The following is a 19,547-nucleotide window of genomic DNA, read 5'->3' as shown; positions in this document are numbered from 1 at the left end:
TGGCACATGGCTTATCAGGGCCACAAGTGAAGTCCCCAGAGGACGTGGACAAACTAGATTGTCCACCACTTGCACGGATGGCAAGGTCTCTGGCAGCCAGAAGGTCGCTAGTTGGAACTGACGCTAGATATAATGTATCATTCATAGAAGAAGAAGATATCGATTCAGTCGATTGAGCGGGGGTACCCCGACGGTGGTCCATAATTCTCCCATGCTGATGGGCGGAATGAAAGTGAGCCGATGCAAAGACTGTGACAACAGGAAAAAGCAATAGGAAACTGAAGAGAGTGTGAAGTGTCATCGTGGGCACAGTAGCAACTTCACAAATGACTGACTACAGGCGCAATTTCTCCAGAGGGAGAAAGACGGAAAGAAAATGGAGGGAACAAAGGAACATAAGGAAGGCCAAGAGAATCACTGAACTGGAAAGTGGAAACATCTCTACCTACTACGCACGGGTCTCCTAACCATCAGTAAGACAGTCGCTCAGGTACCAGATGGGTATTGAGAGATTTTCTCTCTGTAGTAAAAGCACTTGACTGGCCTGTGGCTCAAGCGTCAGGATGAGTGAGCCTGCTAAAAAAACTACTTTAGCAGAAGACGATCCCGACCCATTTAATACTGTAGATCGAGGCCAATCTTGTAGATCGAGCTCGTGTTCTAGTGCTCCCCAGTGCAAACTAAACCAAGCACTTGGCAAGACTAGGCAACTGATAAACTACTACTAAGCAACGGATGTTTCAGCCCAAGCCGATCTAGGGCATGCCCCAAGTGGTACTTGCACACATCCAATCCCCTCAACAAAGTCTCCATAATACGAACAGACGGTAATACCAGTGTTGGGCCTTGTCACTTTTCCCTTTTCCATTCTCCCTGTTTCCTCTCCCCCAAATCCCCCGAAACATCCTGGGTTTTCCGACTCTTCCATTAGCGAATTCCGCTAAGTGAGCCAAGCAACCCCTACAGCGCAAGTGGCTAAGAAGACTGACAAAAGGGGAAGAAAGAAGATCATATCTGGGACTACTTTAGAACCCTTCGAGTCTTCACTCACCGCGATCACCTTTTAAGACCGTTTCCCCTAATTGTCCTCTCCTCTAAGACTCTATTGTTCTATTTCTTATTCCTCCCACCCTTCGCCGCTCATTTGGTTTTCTTTTTCGTCCCTCGTTGCTACCTATCTCTCCCTTGACCGGACCACTCAAAATGGCGGGGCCGTTTCTCACTTGGCGTGCCAAGTTTGCTCTTTTCTTTATGGCAATCTTATCGTTGGTGGCGACAGCCTCTGCTCAAGCGCTCTATGCCCTGAATTATGCAGACTCAAGTATGTTGACTGGGGCGAGTCAAGCTTGTCTGGACGCGTATAACGCCAACGTCTCCTGCACCCGGGCGATTGGGTATCTGTACTCGGACCTCTGGCCCAATTTCAATAAGACGGTAGTTGATAGCCTCTGCACTGAAGACTGTTTTCAGAGCCTCGTAGATCACAGGCGCAACGTTTCTGCACAGTGCGCCTCTAACGTGACTTTCTATGATATTGGAGCTGGCTCTACATGGCCAGCTACCTACCGAATCGATCAGGCCATATATGGCTACAATCTCACATGCGTGAAACGAAGGTAAGCACCGGACACAGAGTTTTGAGATCACAACATGACGATCTGACGTGGGGTTTAGCGATGGAGAGTATTGTAATATTTGGTTTCAAACAGGAGTTGAGTCGACAACGAACCCGGAATGTGACGAGTGCTACCTAGTCACTGCCTACATGCAGGCCGAGTCACCCATCGACCCTGACCCGGCGGAGATGCAATCAATGTATTCCTCTATGAGTAGCAGCTGCCAATATACCGGTCCCCCGGCGACAAAAACCTTGACTAACTTGGTCCTCGCTTCGTAAGTCCTGACGATCCGAGAGCGACGTTAGCCAGAGCTGCAAGTCTAGAGAGCTTGAAGGAGATTGCTTTTGACTGACAGGCCTTGCTGACACCTGCATCGCCTAGGCCCACTGGCTCGCATACCTGCAACTCACAGTATACCATTAAACCTGGTGATACATACTTTAGTGTGAGCCAGTCACAGAACGTCGCAACTCATGATCTCGTTACTGCAAATGGACTAAATTACAATTTAACGGACTTTCCCACGAATGGGACCCTCTGCATTCGCAATCAATGCTCCACCTACGTCGTGCAGGCCAATGACACATGCAGCAGCATTGCGACCGCAAACTCCATTTCACTTGCGAAGCTTCACTCCTGGAACGCGCAGATCAACGGCCTCTGCAACAACCTGGCGGACCAAGTGAACCAAACGATTTGCGTGTCAAATCCTCTGGGTGATGCATACATTGTGGCCAGCAGCTCAGCCTCAAGCACGGAGAAATTCACCTCTCCTGCACCCGAACCCACCAATATTGCCCCAAATACCAACACAGACTGTGGCGAGTACTATGGTGTCGTCGCTGGAGACGACTGCGGAACCATCTCACTTAAGTATTCCATCTCCCTGGACGACTTCCTCTTCCTCAACCCTCAAGTTTGGGCGAATTGCACCAATCTCTGGGTCAATACCTCCTACTGTGTCGCTCCCGTTGGCTCTATCAGTACATATCCCGGCTATACGTCAGCGACGGCGACCTTCAGTATCACTCCGGCCAATAGTACGCCCGTCCCATGGAAGGACCTCTTTGCCCCCTCCAATAGGTCGGTAACAATAATTCCTCTGGCAAGTGACACTCGCACGGACTGCTGGGACTACCTATGGTGGAAGTCAAGTCTGAACTCCCCACCAAGCTGCTGGTCCCTCGCTATCAGCTTTGACATTACCGGCGAGCAGCTCGTGCTCTGGAATCCAAGTCTCAAAGCCAATGCCACATTAACTTCTGATGGAATTACCAACACGGCTAATGGCGCTGTCACTACTGCATATAATTATCCCTGTACCATTGAGCCCAGCGTGTCGTATTGCGTGGCGCTTGCCAGCCCGACATCTGCAGCAAAGATTTCGACCGCGCCCCCTTCTCCGCGTGCCTCAGGGGAGGCCGCCGGATGTACAAAATGGTTTCCCGGTATCCTCAACTGCGCGTCACATCTGTCCTTGTTGAGGATGGATCTGACTACATTCTATAGCCTCAACCCATCAGTCAAGTCTGACTGCTTCGGCTACGTCCTGGGTACGTATTATTGTTACTCGACAAGTGTCGATGGCTCTGTAGCCACCAGCAACGCAACAACCACCGCCACCAACACCATTTCCTTCTCGCCAACTATAACCACTGCCACACCGTCCTCCACGGGTATTATGACTCCAACACCCATCCAGTCCGGCATGATCTCCACCTGCAACAAGTTCTATGACGTTCAAACTGGCGACGGATGCTGGGCTATTGCGAACAAGTACAGCATCTCATTGAATGATTTCTACGCCTGGAACCCCGCTGTCGGCACAGATTGCAGCGGCCTTTGGCCCAATTACTACGTCTGCGTTGGAATCGAAGGCTCTAGATCTTCCTCCTCAATTCCTCCTCCCTCCACCAGCACCAGCTCATCATCCACAGCGTCAACGTTGCCCGTCAGTACCAACGGGCTTTGCGGCAGCGCAGCGGGTATGATTTGCACCGGCTCTATGTTTGGCGCCTGCTGCTCGTCGGGAGGATATTGCGGTTCAACGCCCGCATACTGTGGCGGAGGATGCCAAAGCACATATGGCACATGTGACGCTGATAGTGCCTCAATTAGTCCTGATGGTACCTGCGGCGGGGCAAAGGGCTATACATGTGCTGGATCAACATTTGGAACCTGCTGTTCGAGCAGTAATTATTGCGGTTCAAATTCTGATTACTGCGGAAGTGGATGTCAGAGCGCCTACGGAACATGTAGCTGAACCAACCGACTATTCTTTATCTTGCTTGTAGAGGGGTTTTTTTGATGTTTTCACTGCTGATGCTTGTTGTAAGAGCTGCACCCTTGAACGGATTTGGCGGGTTGAGTGTGGGGTTAGCTCATGCTCTATAGTTATTGGTGTTTGTGGAGTAAGAAAGGGCAGCCTTTCAAAGTACATTGGAAAAGAAAAATTCCCACAAAGTATGGTCAGAAGCGGATATTCCGATTACTACTGATGCGTCCGCGGCGAAGGAGGCAGTTGAGCAGCTGTTTGAAGACCTGAAGAGAAAAATGAAGAAGTAAGGGCCGAAGTGTATGCACATTTTTACCTAGTTCCTTCATATACAAAATGAACATCATATCCATTTCCAATCAATCTGCTCCTACACGGAATTTATTCCATATACGGAGCTTTAATGTCCACTTGATAGAGCCTCGATTCACCACACTCAGAACCAACCTCTCTAACACCGACGGTCTCTTGTTTCTGACCTTTTGAGACAATGCACGCCAGATCTCATAGCCGCTTTCAGAAGGCCACCAAAGCGCTACAGTAGTACTAACTAGTTTCGTGCGCAATTGTTTTCCGCTCTGGAGTGTCAAGCTCTGAGGACAAATATGATGTGCCATATCACGCAGGCTAACTCAGCCTCGTGGTGACGTTTGGGCCCCAGCTTCAGTCACATGACAATATCTATCTGATGTACCGAGTAGAGCATGAGACTAGCAACAAACAAGAAACAAGACAAGGAACAAGAGGCATAATAGGCTCAGACAATAAAAAATAGATTCAAGTAGATAAATTGGAAGCGGAATATACCAAGGGGGCTAATGAGTAACTTAAACAAATCACCCATTAGGTTGATAAATAAGCACAGCCTAGTGGGGGCTTATTGTGAATTTAGCAAAATAGCATAGACTTGGCGCTAAATATTCTCTCACTTCATTTCAGGGGCACGTGGATATTGTACACGTGACTCATTTAGGAAATTTGTTTAGTGGTCCATAATTTCACACTATCCTTCTGACACTGGCAATCTCTCTATTCTCATTTATAGCCCATCATGGCACGTACTGTTACTAACGCTGGGCGCACTCTACAGCCCCTTCCAGGGTCTCGTCCTGATCTGCTCAGGCGCCTGATGCGCCACCCACGCATACCCAACATTCCAGATGAGCAACTATTTGAAACGGATATAGACAACGTCACAGCGATGCAGATTGATGACCATTCTGTTGCTCTCTTAACTCAGGACCACTTTAATGACATGCTCGACAATGATCTAGAGCGATATGAAGAGCCTGATGCATTTTCAGGCCCACAAGTAATGACTGGGGACTTGCGGCGCGTGTGGAAGGCCACTTGTGTATATGAACAGCTTACCGAAAATCATCCACGAATTGTTCACTTCCAACGCCGTGACCCATTCTTTGGGGTTCCTATTCTGGACATGCCATCAACTACAGTTGACCGTCTGGTGGCTAAATACGGGTCATCTATGTACTCCAACACAGATGGACAGACACGGATTACGCCTAAATATCGCCCGCTAATCTACCAATGGGCATTACATCTGGCCTCAGCACTCTCCTTTGTGCACTCAAAAAACATTCTCTTTGGTGATCTGCAGATTGAATTATGCTGGCTATCATCTTCTTTTTCACTGTCACTACTCAGCTTTCTTGACGCTGTTTACATTGACAGTCAGACAATGAGGAAATATATCAATGGAACTGGTAGAGATGAGCCATTTCATCCCTGCAATATACCACGACGGCATAGTCAAGTGGCCACTGTTCATACCGATCTGTTTCTCTGGGGATGTCTTGTCTATCAGCTCATGACAGTGTCCTGGCCTGGCCATGAACGGGACAGGCAGGATGCAGAGATGCGGCATATGGTGGTGGAACACCAATGGCCGGTTCTTGAAAGGGAATACCTAGGCGATATTGTGCGGAAGTGCTGGGAATATGGCTATGTGGATGCTGAAGAGCTGAAGAGGGACTTGGATAGCTTTTTGGCAAATGAAGGCTGGGAAGTTGATGGTGATGAGCTACGTGGATTTCGGCCTGCTGAGCTCTTTGAGGAGGGATCGATTCCTATACGGTAGCGGTTTCCTTTCTGTACCATGGCACGATGCGACATTCTCTCCGAGATGATCACATTTGTGTGGATCTTATCTCGTTCTCTCCGGGTGCAGTAGGATAGCATGATCAAGAATTGTTAGCTTAAGGGAAATACAAATATTCTTTCTCGTTTCCAGCAGCAGCATAATATATGATACCAGCCCTTTGTTTAAATTGTAATTAATGTACGCCCGCTTTTGGAGAGACGTACAGCGAGCGACCTTGACGGCGATATCACATTCTCCAAAAGTTTCGTTTCATATTTCCTAAAGTTCGTGTCTCCGGCGCTGAACTGGACGAACTGATCCTATTTATCCTGGGGACTGGAGTCCCGTATAGCGACCTTTGGATACAGGAATTGCGCCAAGGTACAATGGATGCTTCTGTGGCTCTCCTATTAGCACAGCTCTCGAATGTGAGATGTCTGTACCTTGCCCGTCGGTTCACTCGACAGACTGCACTTGTTGGTATGGCTCTACTCGTCGTCCTGCCGTCGTTGTCGGTTCCTCTTTTTCCTCTTCCCGTGCGGTCGATCAGGCAAGGCTCCTGCTTTGAAGAGTTTGCATCAGACTTCGTCTCGGTTCTTCCCCTTCAAATTTGAAGAGTTTGACTCAATCAAGCATCTCCTACTACCTACAAGCAAAAAATACGTCAAAAACATACAACAGCCGGGATTCGCTGGTGGTCACCTACCCAACTACTAACCGGCCGGCGTGTGGCTTGAACGTGGTCAATACCCCCAGTCTAGTCTCCCCCAATTTCTCACTCACTCTCACTTTCCCCCTCTCCTCACTCAAAAACAAGACAACAAAAGCAAATAACAAACAAAAAAGACCGATAATGACGGACGCAACAGCAATGGAAGGTTCAGAATCAGCCTCAGCAGACGAAACCATGCGCCTCGCCATCACCCGCTTCCGCAGCAAAATGGCCGACGCAAACCACCAGTTCCTCCAGGACCGCATCAACGAAATCAACGCAAAAGGTCTACCAACCGAAGAGGAGAAGCGCCGCTTGCTCTGCCAGTACCGATGGATGGACGATCTCATCCCACAGGACACGGCAGTTGCTGATGTTGACATCTCTGCTGTTCTCAACGCCCTGCCAGCCCATGAACCCGCTGACGGCGTGCTCCCGCCCCTGCTGCGCACGGAGCAGTGGCGGCAGATGTACCTCGATACAGTTCAGCGTGTGTGCCAGCGGCAGGCGGATGCAATTGTTGCAGGAGACGAAGACGAAGACGACGACGGCGGGGAGCTTGAGCCTGTGACTATCCCGCGGTGTGACGAGCTAGCCCTGTTCCTGAAGTATGCGCAGGGGGTGGTGGACGTAGACTTCCGGCACTCCGGGATTGCGCCGTTCACACCGGCTTGGTCGACCGGGGTTAAGGATGAGGAACTGGAGGGACTTGATGACGGACAGACACACGAGAAGTTGGCGGACCTAGAACTACTGAAGCGCGAGCAGGAGGGCTTGCAGCAAGAGCTGGAAGATGAATTATCAAATAAGTTGCTGGAGGCGTATATTGATGAGGACCTGGTGGCTCGGGCTGGCTTTATTACCGGCGTTGGATATAACCAGCTGTATGAATGCCCAGCGTGGTATAGTGCGTATGTGTACTGCCGGCTGGGGACAGATGATAAGGATGATGTTGCTGCTGATGCTGCCAACATCCGGGACTGGGGATGGCGGGTGGTTATTTTCAAGGCCGAGATGGTCAATCCGAGCGTTCTGTACGGCCGCAAGGCGCGCTTTGATTCTATTCCGGAATTTTTGGATTGGTACGCCAGCTGGCTGGACCATCTCGATGCACAGGGGTTGCGTTCTCTGCGGCGCCACGCTGTAGGCTGTGAGACGGATTGCGAGTCGGACTGTGAGGATCATGCTACGGGGGTCTATGCAGAGAAGTTCTAGCCTACAGCTTGCAATGCTCCCGTATATTGTTTACTTGCTCAGTGAGCTTAACAACATACCATTCCCACTTCGGGGCCCTTTCACCTAACTAAACGTACGACTGAGGAACATTCATCACGACCAATCATCCTTCCGAGTCGCCTAACTGTCCATAGGCTATCTGTTTGCCATCATCAGCGTTATTTGGTTATAAGACAACCGTTGGAATATTATACCACTATGATTATGGATATGAAACCCTAGACTGACAAGTACAGAGCCCAGACGCCTTTTTGGCCTAGTGGTATTATCATTATTAACAATTTATCTTATAAAGGGCTACTCCCCCGCAGGACTATAACATCGTTCCTCATGAATCACAAGCTTCACTATTAACTAGACTAATACAGCCCACACAGACCATCCTCCCACACTGTAATCACTTTATCAATATATGCCTTGCACCTTGAAAATCCTCAAACTAATAGTTGTTTCCATTATTTTATCCTTTCCCAATCCGGAACACCATGGCGTCTGCTGATAATGAAAGGCCTGCTCAAGGGCGCAAAGGGCGCACAATCATTATGGTATGCACTATCAGCAATATTGTGATTTTGCATCCTTCTGCCTGTCTTCCAGTTGCTTAGGAATTCTTCTAGACTGAACCTCCCATATTTCCAGAAGAGAACCTATCAACCTTCCTCCACACTGTCCTGATCACCACCACAACCTCAGGCCAGCAACAGGCTACTGAGAACTGCACGATACATCACTGGGACCATCCTATCCTAGCTCAGAGCCGGTCTGTAATGATTCAGACTGGATTATCTATAGATAATCTCAGCTACATTGAAGGGTTCCGTGAGCTGAGCTGCCTTAAACTGCCTCAATCTCGATCCTCCCCGCAAGAGATACATGACTATCTATCTTTGTTAATCCAGGAGACACCTATTGCACTTTGCCCAACAGGTAACGATGCTGAGAGTCATCAGGCAGCGATTCCCCAACTAGTGAGAAGGTTAGAGGAGCAAATTAAAAAATCAGTGATACCACCAGAGGATATAGAAGATGTGTCTTCTGATATGGACACGGAAGTGCTGCTGTTCTGTGTGCAGGTAATTGGAAGTACTGCAGACACGCTATTTGCAGATGAAGACTGTGTTTGGAGATGGGAAAAGCCCGCGAGTGTGTATCATACGGGCTGGAGAAAGGGGTGGGTGAGCACTATTGATGTTGCTGTAGAGGCAGCAGTTTGGGAAGCAGGGCGGAATTGTTCACTTCGAGTTGAAGGGGTGGATAGAAGACAGAAGGATTTCATGTTTAATAAAGAAGGGGGTACCTCGTTCATTATTCCTCCAAAGTCCTTTGGGGAATGAGTGGGGGAATGCGGTGACCTGTTATTCTACCTGCTCTCATGATTATAATTCACACCACATAGGCTGTATTCCCTTTCCCCAAAGCAGTAATTGGCTGTTGGCCGTGTGCCAGTACCGGGGGCAGGCAATCAGAAGGCTTGCTTTAATTTTTAATTTTCTTATCAGATACCATAGAATGACAACTTTGAACATGCTTGTGCAGAGGGAACGAAGAGGATATTGCCAAGAACAAGCCATCTTCTGCTGCTCATCGGAGCCGCATTTGAACTGTGGTATACTGAGTTGTAGACCCTAATAACCAGTGCCAGCCAAGCCATTTCTAGAGTTGTTGCTATGGACCAAGTGGCCCGCAAGCATCTGACCGTGTATTTTGGCATTGGCTATACGCAGGGGGCAGATAAAGTGTGCTCAGTCGACAGGGCTTCCAAAGCATGGTGGAAGAAGGTTCAGAGTAAGCTTGGGGCTCTTTTCCTGGGTGCAGGGCCTAATATCCGTACCATTAGAGTATATTAGATGAGCCGATCGGTTCCTCAACCAAGGGACCCTTGTTGAAGCAATGAAAGGCCCCGGGATTGTGCTCTGTGATGGAAACATCTGGAGTTGGATCCCCTGGAGCTCAGCTGCGCTCGTCAAGGACGGCTTGCCGCTGTCCAAGATCGACAAGCAGACGGGAAAGGTGTTGGAGGGCGTGCCCATCGAGCTATCTGAAATCTCCGAGGAGGAATATGAAGATGACTTAGAAGCGTGGTGGTCCCAGACACTGGGGACCTACATGTTCGAGAACCCGGGTGATTATAGCAACATGTGCACTAACTTAGCGAGACCGGATAGGATTGTGCTGGGCTGTGCAGTGGCAGGACATGATTCCGTGGAGCGTAATGACTACACGCCTACAGGCCATGGGTTCGTGACGTTTATGTGCCCTCCAATCTTGAGGGGTTCAAAAACAGAACCCCGACGCGACGCTTGGTTCGAAGGGGGCCCAAGCACCCTTCTCTGATGGCACGCCCAACTACCCTATAAACATCCAGCCCCATAGCGCCTGTTGCTACATAAGGTATTTCACGCAGTCAGTGTGAACCTGGATAAAGATGACTTTGTAACAGATCCTGAACTCCTTGATTTTGCATGTGAGCGTTCAATTCCCCAAGAGCCAGGTCTGTCCTAACCAGTTATCAACAAATTAACAGACGACCTGCCTAATATCCTTACCTTGGCCGCATCCAAGCCAAGAGACGCGGTACGCAATGCTGAGAGCTATACAATGTTTTGTCTTGCATACTGGTATTCAATAGAATATAAGATCACTTAGTATCCCGGTTACGTCGTCGCGCAGGATTGGGTGAAGCCTTAAAGTTTGAAGTGGAAGGGAAGGTGCTGCAAATATCTGAGACTAAAATAGTAGTCCTCGATGTTGTTGTTGACAGATAAAGGACTTGATAATATCATTCCTCATCGTCGCTGTCTACCCTGGGGATGAACTTCTCCTCTCGCAGCTCCAAGCAAGCACGACCAGACACCCATGTCGAATTAGAATTAACACCCCAGTCCTGATAGGGATACTGCAAGGCGCGAAGAGCAGAAAGTCGATTGGATCGAGGATCAAAGTCATCACGGCTGACGTCCGAGCCAGCCCTGTTCAGTGTCTTGATAGGCAGATGTGGCGTGGGATCAGTATGAGGGCTGACTAAACAATCTGCTTCATCTGCTTCATCTGCTTCTAGGCAACAGATAAACCTACTCGCAGCCCAGTTTCTTCGCCAATGATCAATGACCACTACAGCGGCTTCCTGCATTGCCCGTTCCACAAATGGCGTCAACTGCTCTGTTAAAACGTACGTAGGAAACTTTGGAGGCATATGGCCCTCCCAGCAGATCCAGTGCCGGCGTGAGGCTCCAAAACAAGACTCAAGAACTATGTCATAGAGCATGTTCATCCGTAGCCCTATCAGATCCATCTGGACCTGATCATCAGTCAAATGGGTTATTGGAGAGGCATTGCATGGGAGATAATAGCGCTTATAGATCAAATCCCCATGAGGACGGGAAGTTTCCACATAGGCAAGCGATGCAGGGGGCTGCTGCACCAACATTCGGCGCCAACTAGCTTCGCGGCGGAAAAACTTTTGGCACCTGTCACTCTGCTTCGACCAGGGGTGCCTCAAGCTGCCGTCTCTCACACCATATGGGTCCATGGAAGCAGGCAAGAGACCTGTGAAGTGTCGCGCTAGAAGTGGATTAATTAACTTTTCGGGGCACCACTCTGGTGGAATTGGCTTGAAGAAGAGGGCCTGCTGCAGCCTTGGAGAGGTTTGAATTAGCCTGGTCCAGGAGCGGCAGACTCGCTGGGCTGATGTCAGCAGGGACTGGACATCAAGGTAGAGGAGAACATATTCGAGCAGCTCAGGTGTAGACAGGACGAGCCGTTGGCTCTCAGCCATGGTGAAATAACGCTGTGGTAGTGGTATGGATACTTCAGGGTTGGGTTCCATTATATATGTTCGAATACAACTGAACTAGTCCTAATACAGCTAGATCTCTTGGATGAGTAAAAGCCTCGATTACCTGACCTTCAGGGGATGAGATAGCCCTTGTTATTAAAGACTCATGGCAATAGCCAGAGTGAGAGGAGGAGGGTACACCGCTTTGCGAAGCAACGGAGAAAGGGGAGATTAATATAGTAGGTATTATTACTTTGAAATAGTTTAAATGGATGGGAAGGTGGATGATGTCTATAATAATGTCTGCAGAGGACTTGATATCACTCAGGTAATGAATCATTAACTGACATGTTCTGAAAGTTCTTCAACTGTGAGTGACATAGTAGGCATGGGAGGAAAGGTTGCTCCGCCACCAGTGCAGGGCACAAAAGGTCATCCAGCTGTGTGGGTGTAACCCCCCCGGTAGCAAATGCACCTGCTTGACTCCTTGAGCTTACCTTCTAAAGGTGGATATAGGCATCATCCTGCGCTGCAGAATCGCGTGCATTGTCATGTCTGTATCATTCTGAACCGCTATAGTCATGGTCCCGGTTCCAACCATCTCCTTTGGTACCAACGCTTCAGTTTCATTCCTTGGGTTAACCAAGACGAACAGGTGATGGATGTACATGGCCGTTGAGAGAAAGCGCCGCTCAGCTGATATAAATCAATTGTACTGAGGTGCAGCTCATCAACTAGCCTCTAGAATGTCCTTCAACTCCTCAGACAACGGATACACCTCTTCCGCAGGCGCCAACCTCGCCGCATCCTCCATCCTGCCCTCGTCCAGACATTTCTCGATCTGCCTCATGGCCTCCGTCACATCCGTAATCCCAACAATCCACTCATCCACGTACTTATCCACTGCGTCTGCACTCAGTCCAATCTGAATCGACCGGTAATCCAACGGCCTAAACTGAAAGTCCCTCTCCGGATCCCACTGCACCCGCACCGGACTGCTTCGTAACCGCTTCTGCCACTTCGCCTTCTCCTCCGCGTCATGCCCAGGACAATGTGACAGACAGGAATGCTGTAACGCCCACTCAAAGCCCTTCCGCGTAATCTCAATGGCGAGGACGCGTTCCTGTTTGGGTTTCCTGGCCCAGCCGGATCGATACGCCATCCACAGAAAGGAGGGTTTAATCCAGGTCATGCGGGTGCGAGAGAACGGAGGGACAAATTTTTGGGCGTCCACTGCGGCGGCTGCAATGGAGGGGCTGTAGGCTTGGTAGACGGTGATGGTGGTGGAGGTATATTTGGCGCGGATTTGTCGGCAGGGATGCTTGGCCATGTTGGAGTAGGGTTTATACAGTGTGATATAAGGATCGGAAATAGAAAGATAGATACATGGGCATGCTGGTATTGATTATATATATATATGTGGTCGAGTTGTACGTACGAACAATGAGTCAGTTCAAGAGGTGGCGCAGTTTCGTATTGTATTTGGTTGATCGTATCCAATAGTTAGTAAATGGTGATCGATAACAACCATACCCAGCGGTCCCTGGGAAAACCTTCTTTGGCTATAACCTCTACAGTACTCGAGGCTTAGAACTCTGTTTGTTGATCAGGTGCGAGGGTACGGAGGTTCGAACGAATACCAGTGAAGGTGCATGTCCTAGTACCTCCATGAACAAACTGACAAGTTTACTGTGGACATTGGAGAACAAGCTATGGGCTAATAGAATTTGATATCAGGCAAGATGCCTCTTTGACCAGAGATGTCTCAAGACAATCCTGGTTCAATATAGAATTAGTTGCCTAATTTTATTGGCCAATGATGCCTGCTGATCTTGTGTATTCTCAATGATGATGGGACCTACGGTACATTGACTGCCTGCTTATACTGTTGTATGCAGGGGGGGCAAAAAGTCAGAGTAGAGCAATATTCATCAGATTCGTCTATCCATTCATATACACAAACATGAGCAAAAAACAGATAATATCCCAGGAAGTCTTCTAGTTTTGTAGGCCTCCGTCATCAACGATCAATCCGCACCGTCAGTTGACAGCTCGACTGCTCAGGCATTTACTCCCGGCAGATCATGTGGTCTCTGGCGGGTCCGGTACCGATCCATTTTACAGGTACACCGCCGAGTTCCCGCTCAATGTACTCGATGTAGGCGCGCGCATTGGCAGGAAGGTCCTCGTACTTCTTGACACCCATTGTGTTGCTCTTCCAGCCGGGCAGAGTGACGTACTCGACCTTGACCTTCTCAAGGACACCGGCGTCGGCCGGGTAGGTGTCGGTCAGGCGGGTTCCGTCCGGCAGGACGTAGGCAACTGCGACCTTGATCTCGTCAAAGTCGTCCAAGATGTCCAGCTTGGTCAGGTTCAGCGCGGTGTAGTGGTTGATCGCCTGGGAGTAGCGGCAGAGAACGAGATCGAACCACCCGCAGCGACGACGGCGGCCGGTGGTGACACCGAATTCCCTGCCGACTGACTGCAGCTTGTCGCCGTACTCGTTCAACTGTTCGCTAGGGAAGGGACCAGAGCCGACACGGGTCGTGTACGCCTTGACCACACCAATCACGGAGGTGATGCTGGCAGGGTTCAAGGACAGAGCCTGGACGGCACCACCCAGACCGGTGGAAGAGGAGGTCACGTAGGGGTAGGTTCCGTGGTCCAGGTCGAGCATGAGAGCGTTGGCGCCCTCAACAAGAGTGTTCGGCGAGTCCTTGTACTGCTTGAAGAAGGCAAGTTGGTCGACAACGTAGGGAACCAAGCGTTGCCGGTAGTCCTATTCCATTTCGTCAGTATCATCAAACGCCTCAAACCATGTACCTGCCGGAAAGCAAGTTAAAATACCTTGAATCGACCAATCTCCTCATCGACATCATAATCCAGATCACCGAATCTCGCAGTATATCCAGCGTGCAGAGATCGCAGCTTGCGCTCAAAGATCGCCTCGTCCAGAATCTCGCCAACACGGACACCCCGACGGGCAGCCTTGTCACTGTAGCAAGGACCAATTCCCTTACCGGTGGTACCGACCTTGCGACCACCCAGCTTAGCCTCCTCCAGACCATCAACAACAGAGTGCAAGTCGAAGCAGACATGCGCGCGGTCGGAGATGAAAATGCGCTTGCCGGCATCCTTCAGCCCCTTCTCCTCCAACGAGGCCAGCTCCTTGAAGAAGCTGGGAACGTGCACGACAGTTCCAGCGCCGATGAGGTTGACGCAGGAGGGAGACACCAATCCAGACGGAAGAATGTGGAAGTCGTAAGTAATGTTGTCGTGGACGATGGTGTGGCCCGCATCTGACGAAAGGGGAAAAATAAAAGTTAGAAAGGTTTGCAAACTCCGTGGAGAGGTCTTATACTCACTGTGGCCGCCAGCAGCACGACAGCAGAGCGTAGCTTGCTGCGAAAGCATATCTGTGATCTTCCCCTTTCCTATCCGACAACAGTGTCCATCAGCATGCCGTCCATATCAACCGCAACAATGTTCAATCCCCACCTTCATCACCCCACTGGCTACCCAGAACGATCGTGACACCCATTGTGGCAGAGAGAATCTTATTAGTGCAATTGCCGCGGTATGTTGTATTTCAAGAGATCAATTGACAATGACCAGATGGCTTCGATGGTATGTATACGTCAAAAGATCGGCTTCGGTACTTGCAATGAAGAGGCGGGGTGTAGCTGTAGTTTTAGACCGGAACTGCACGAATTGAATCGGCTCTTTTTCAAGAGGCAAATTGAGGAAATGTCAATTGACTGATGAACGTCAAATAATTCCCGACCCGTTTGCAGGGAAGGTGAATGGAGCAGCAGCGAAGGCTTCGCGACTGTCAAAGATCCAAAAGCCGAAAAAACGGACGGAGGGGGAACCGCGGAGGCGCGGGCGAATATATGAGTCTCACTTTTTTCTCCCAGTGACTCAGCGGCAGGCAGCGAATCAGGGTCTGGTACAATACCATACAGCTTACCTCGTCATCGGCGAGCCAATCTGGCCCCAGCACTCGGTCACACTGTTACCGGTCTGGTCGAGGGGCACTTGGCTGAATCGGGAAGGTGGCGGATGTCAGACGTTGCCGATATCGGAAGTAAGGGCTCGGGGCTCAGGGCTAGGGCTCGGAATGCATTCAAGATATCAGATTTCCTTGAGGGTAGAGTGAGCATATCCAACTCATCGTGCTCGGTCCCAGAGAACATCCCTCTCTAACTGTGGTGGAAGACGCTTCTAAAAATACATGACTGACACAACAGGCTACCTAACTGTAGAACAGGCCCAACCATTTCAGAACGCCGAACCGCCAACACCCATGCCATGCGAAAAGACTGTAGGCAAGAAAATCGTAGGGGTATATCTCTCCAGCCTAAATCAGTTTTCCTCCATTCAAGATCCATTCGCGCATCCCGCCGAGCTCCATTATGCATTTGCGATGGTTCTCGCGAGCAACCTCCCAATGTTTGTGCACTCTTTCATCCTCGTCAAATGCACGCAAATAAGCACTGAATCCTGCTTTGGCGCTTCCGGCCACCATAGCATCGTCGCTCTCAGCATCATCATCGCCTTCATGAACCACTTTTTCATCGTCTTCGCCACTCGGTTCGTTGATCTTAATACGTGCGGAATCTCCAACAGCACTAATCCAGTTGGGGGCCATTCCTGTTTCCATCGCATCCTGGCGTGCATTGAAGTGACGCAGAAGTCGACGACTGAAAGCGTTCCACTCTCGGATGTAGGCACCCATCTCCGCAACATAACGGTCCCATGCGCCTCGAGGCAGTCCGAGTTGCTGTGACCCTGCGCTGATTGGAACTAGTTCCGGCGGGCTGGGTCTTTTCGGTGGATTTGGGCAAATGAGCCGCCTAGGACGAACATCCCGTGCCGTCGTCCTTGGGACCTTCGCGCGGGACTCAAAGGGTAGCGTCGCGTGGATATCTTGCAAATCCTCAATGCCACCACTATTTGTGCTGGTAAATGGCGCTGTGCTGCCTAGGTCATTCAGGTTGAATAGACGAGACTTCGAATTGGCACCGGTGTCTTTGCTGCCAACACCTGAAGATGGCTGAGGGACTTGATCTTCGGATGCTTTGTCTGCTTGAAAAGCTGCATCCGTATTTTTGCCAGGGATATCATCATCGAGATCCATAGCTTCCACTTCCTCCGCACCTGCACCGGTCGACTCCTGCTGTGCGCTACCCCTGAGAGTCGTCTGGGACTCTTCCGCTTCTGTTGCAACACTGGCAGGTTGTGGTGTAGGTCGCATCTTAAACCCGGATTTGGTCTGCTTCTTAGGGCTTCGTTGGCGCTGCGTATTTGCCTGCTGAGAGACTTCCTCGTTTTGCGGCATGGTCCACCGTAGATCCTTGAGTTTCGCAGCCCACTCGTCCACAGAGAACTTTGCCTCAGGAAACGCGGTGGGCGCTTGCTGCGAAACGGATGCCGACCGAGACGAATCCTGGCTGAATGGGCCCGGCTGGCCTGCTCTTGAAGGACTAGCTCTTGTCGAGGTTCGTCCTCGGCTGCTCGGACGATGGTTGTAGTCAGGTCGGCCATTCTCTGCCGTGCTTGATGTGAATGACCCAAACCCAAAATCGCCTTTCCAGCTATCTGCAGTAAATGGTTTGCGTAAATCATCGTGACTGCTACTCTTGAAAGTTCCATTTGGTGGTGCTTGACCATCATTAGGCGCCGCGTTTCTACAGTTGAAGAGGTCAGCCAGAGAGTTACAATAGAGAGAGCCAAGGCGAAGGTCTCATACGAGTTTGACGAGAATGCACCGAAAATATTTTCAGACGACGCTGGCTTGGCGGGGTCTGGTAGTATCTGTTAGCACCCGAATACTCATGCCCCGATTTAAGGGATATTCATTAGGAGTAGGACAGCAGAAACAAGTCATGGAGAGCCTGTCAACTGAGGAGGCTTACCCGTCTTAGGAGTAGAACCATTCTGAGAACGAAGATTGGCAAATTTGTGGTTTTGCAGCCTGCTCTTGGGAACCGCCTTTGGTTTGCGAGAGACGAAATCGTCCTCGGTGCCACTTGAGCTTGTGGAGTCGTAGTTTCGTCCTCTGTCACTACGCAACTTAGGGCTGGCGCTTTTGTGTCTCCCACTAGGAGGAGGAGTCGGACTTGGGGGGTTTGTCCGCGACTGAGCGCTGGAGCTTTTGGGTGAATTGCGTACACCTTCAGAACGCAGCCAGGAACTCGAGAAAAATGTCCGCTCGCCGCCGGTACTGGCATACTTACTGCCTGTTCGCTCAAAATCAGGAGTCCCAGTGTTCTCAGCTCGATAGCCGGACGTTGGCGCAGGTCTCTCCGCCGTTGGGGAGGGGGCAGGTTCCCGTTGGAAGCTGTCGGGTGCCTGAAAGCGCTCCCTTCGAGGTACGCTTGTGTAGGAGGATGTATTTGCAGCCATGGGTTCGTCCCCGCCAGCAGTCCGGGGAGCGAAGCCTTGCTTCTTCCGTGCAGACTGGGTACGGGATGACTCGTTGGTTGTGGGTTTGGGGGATGTCTTGAAGTACTCGTATGCGGACTTCGGCCTAGTGGGGTGCCCGTTAGGAGTGGCATCCGGTCGAGGGGCAGCCCCCGTATATCCTGCTCGTCCAGTACGCGGATCAAAATGAGACCATCCAGGTGTCGAGTTCCCCTTCATCTCCTGAAACCCTCGATACGCATCAGCCCTGGTCTGTCCTTCATCCTGCGTCTTTTCCCAAGGCTGCTTGGGAGCCGCTCTCGCATAGCTCGCATATCGCTGGGCACCGGTCGAGGGCCCATTATGAAAAGATTGCGGGCGACCTGAGAACGGCGGTTTAGGAGTCTGAGGCTTCGCGGTGGATGCGGAGGCGTAAGGGTTTGCAGGAGTTTTCCGAGACGTATTCGCCTTCGGTGGACCATAAAGCTTGCCGTACCCAGCACGTAGTCGATCTGTATCGTATCGAAGGCGCTGTTGGGGGTCACTGAGAATTTCGTGGGCCGCTTGGATAGCCTGGAACTTGGCGTTGAACTCGAGCTCCCGGCCTGGATTGCGATCGGGATGGTACTTGAGGGCTGAGAATTATGTTAACCACACAAGACTCGCAAACAAAGCCCTGCAAGCAATGTCCTCGCCTTACCTAATTTCCTGAACTGCTTCTTGATGTCTTCAGCGTCTGCGCTGGGCGTCAAACCCAGGTCCGCATAATAATCCCTCCGCACGTCCGCCTTGACCATTGTGGGCAAGCAGCGTAACCGTCAACGGCCTTCAATATTGTGTATTGTCAAATGAGCGGGTTCTAGCCGTGTCGCTCAAAAGTCCAGTCGTACTGCACATGACATAGCCCGTAACAAGACGCACGATCGTAAGATTCGTAGGACGAAGTGGTCTCGATCAAAAGAGTGGCAGACAGGTTAGGCACACCTCTCGACGCAAGTGAGAAATGTCAAGGGAAAGACTACCGGCCCTGAGAGGGAAAAAAAGGGAACGACCTAGAGCAAGAAAAAATATGCAAAGGACCGATGGGCAGGTAGAAGCGAGTAATACAAGCAGAAACTGCCTGCACTCTACTCCGTTATCCGTACAGGCTGCCGCAGTGAGGAAAAAGATTGCTCTCCCCGCGATCGAAGGGGTCCACACAAAACAGTCGGGTATTTGGGATAGCTTCCGCCAGCCTAACCGGAACCAGAAAGCTCCAAACAGTGCAATAGTTACGGGGAAGGCGTAGTCGATATTTACTGTGGACAGCCGGTCAATCTTTCCTTTTTGGCGATGATTTGTACATGGTCTCTTTCGAAGAGTCAAGATACCAGACAGACACCGAAACCTAGTCACGGTCGCAGTGTACGAGAGGTGCAGTGACC

At 50.5% G+C, this 19,547-nt stretch overlaps 8 protein-coding genes across 8 annotated transcripts; 4 read left to right on the top strand and 4 right to left on the bottom strand.

Annotated features, from left to right (window-relative positions):
- Positions 1-1,203: 1,203 nt before the first annotated feature.
- Positions 1,204-4,184, top strand: Aud_008019 (uncharacterized protein; the record flags this gene model as incomplete). The annotated part of the gene is made up of 4 exons (XM_043292905.1): positions 1,204-1,616; positions 1,675-1,893; positions 2,001-3,604; positions 4,084-4,184. 4 exons carry the CDS (start codon positions 1,204-1,206, stop codon positions 4,182-4,184), a joined length of 2,337 nt encoding a protein of 778 aa, XP_043148840.1.
- Positions 4,185-4,945: 761 nt separating this feature from the next.
- On the top strand, positions 4,946-5,992 carry Aud_008018 (uncharacterized protein; the record flags this gene model as incomplete). The annotated part of the gene is made up of 1 exon (XM_043292904.1): positions 4,946-5,992. One exon carries the CDS (start codon positions 4,946-4,948, stop codon positions 5,990-5,992), a length of 1,047 nt encoding a protein of 348 aa, XP_043148839.1.
- An 874-nt stretch (positions 5,993-6,866) lies between these two features.
- Positions 6,867-7,922, top strand: Aud_008017 (uncharacterized protein; the record flags this gene model as incomplete). Its single annotated transcript, XM_043292903.1, has 1 exon — positions 6,867-7,922. One exon carries the CDS (start codon positions 6,867-6,869, stop codon positions 7,920-7,922), a length of 1,056 nt encoding a protein of 351 aa, XP_043148838.1.
- A 1,911-nt stretch (positions 7,923-9,833) lies between these two features.
- Positions 9,834-10,277, top strand: Aud_008016 (uncharacterized protein; the record flags this gene model as incomplete). The annotated part of the gene is made up of 1 exon (XM_043292902.1): positions 9,834-10,277. The coding sequence occupies one exon, from the start codon at positions 9,834-9,836 to the stop codon at positions 10,275-10,277; it is 444 nt and encodes a 147-aa protein (XP_043148837.1).
- Positions 10,278-10,722: 445 nt separating this feature from the next.
- Aud_008015 (F-box domain protein) lies at positions 10,723-11,718 on the bottom strand (the record flags this gene model as incomplete). The annotated part of the gene is made up of 1 exon (XM_043292901.1): positions 10,723-11,718. The coding sequence occupies one exon, from the start codon at positions 11,716-11,718 to the stop codon at positions 10,723-10,725; it is 996 nt and encodes a 331-aa protein (XP_043148836.1).
- A 730-nt stretch (positions 11,719-12,448) lies between these two features.
- On the bottom strand, positions 12,449-13,048 carry Aud_008014 (DUF4291 domain-containing protein; the record flags this gene model as incomplete). The annotated part of the gene is made up of 1 exon (XM_043292900.1): positions 12,449-13,048. One exon carries the CDS (start codon positions 13,046-13,048, stop codon positions 12,449-12,451), a length of 600 nt encoding a protein of 199 aa, XP_043148835.1.
- Positions 13,049-13,786: 738 nt separating this feature from the next.
- Positions 13,787-15,259, bottom strand: adB (adenylosuccinate synthase ADE12; the record flags this gene model as incomplete). The annotated part of the gene is made up of 4 exons (XM_043292899.1): positions 13,787-14,497; positions 14,566-15,017; positions 15,084-15,152; positions 15,217-15,259. 4 exons carry the CDS (start codon positions 15,257-15,259, stop codon positions 13,787-13,789), a joined length of 1,275 nt encoding a protein of 424 aa, XP_043148834.1.
- An 819-nt stretch (positions 15,260-16,078) lies between these two features.
- On the bottom strand, positions 16,079-18,920 carry Aud_008012 (DnaJ domain protein; the record flags this gene model as incomplete). The annotated part of the gene is made up of 4 exons (XM_043292898.1): positions 16,079-17,408; positions 17,471-17,525; positions 17,637-18,758; positions 18,824-18,920. 4 exons carry the CDS (start codon positions 18,918-18,920, stop codon positions 16,079-16,081), a joined length of 2,604 nt encoding a protein of 867 aa, XP_043148833.1.
- Between the last annotated feature and the right edge of the window lie 627 nt (positions 18,921-19,547).

Source organism: Aspergillus udagawae (assembly GCF_001078395.1).
Source record: "Aspergillus udagawae IFM 46973 DNA, scaffold_6, whole genome shotgun sequence".
In the NCBI taxonomy this organism is placed as follows: domain Eukaryota; kingdom Fungi; phylum Ascomycota; class Eurotiomycetes; order Eurotiales; family Aspergillaceae; genus Aspergillus; species Aspergillus udagawae.
This window is presented reverse-complemented; position numbering and strand designations above follow the sequence as displayed.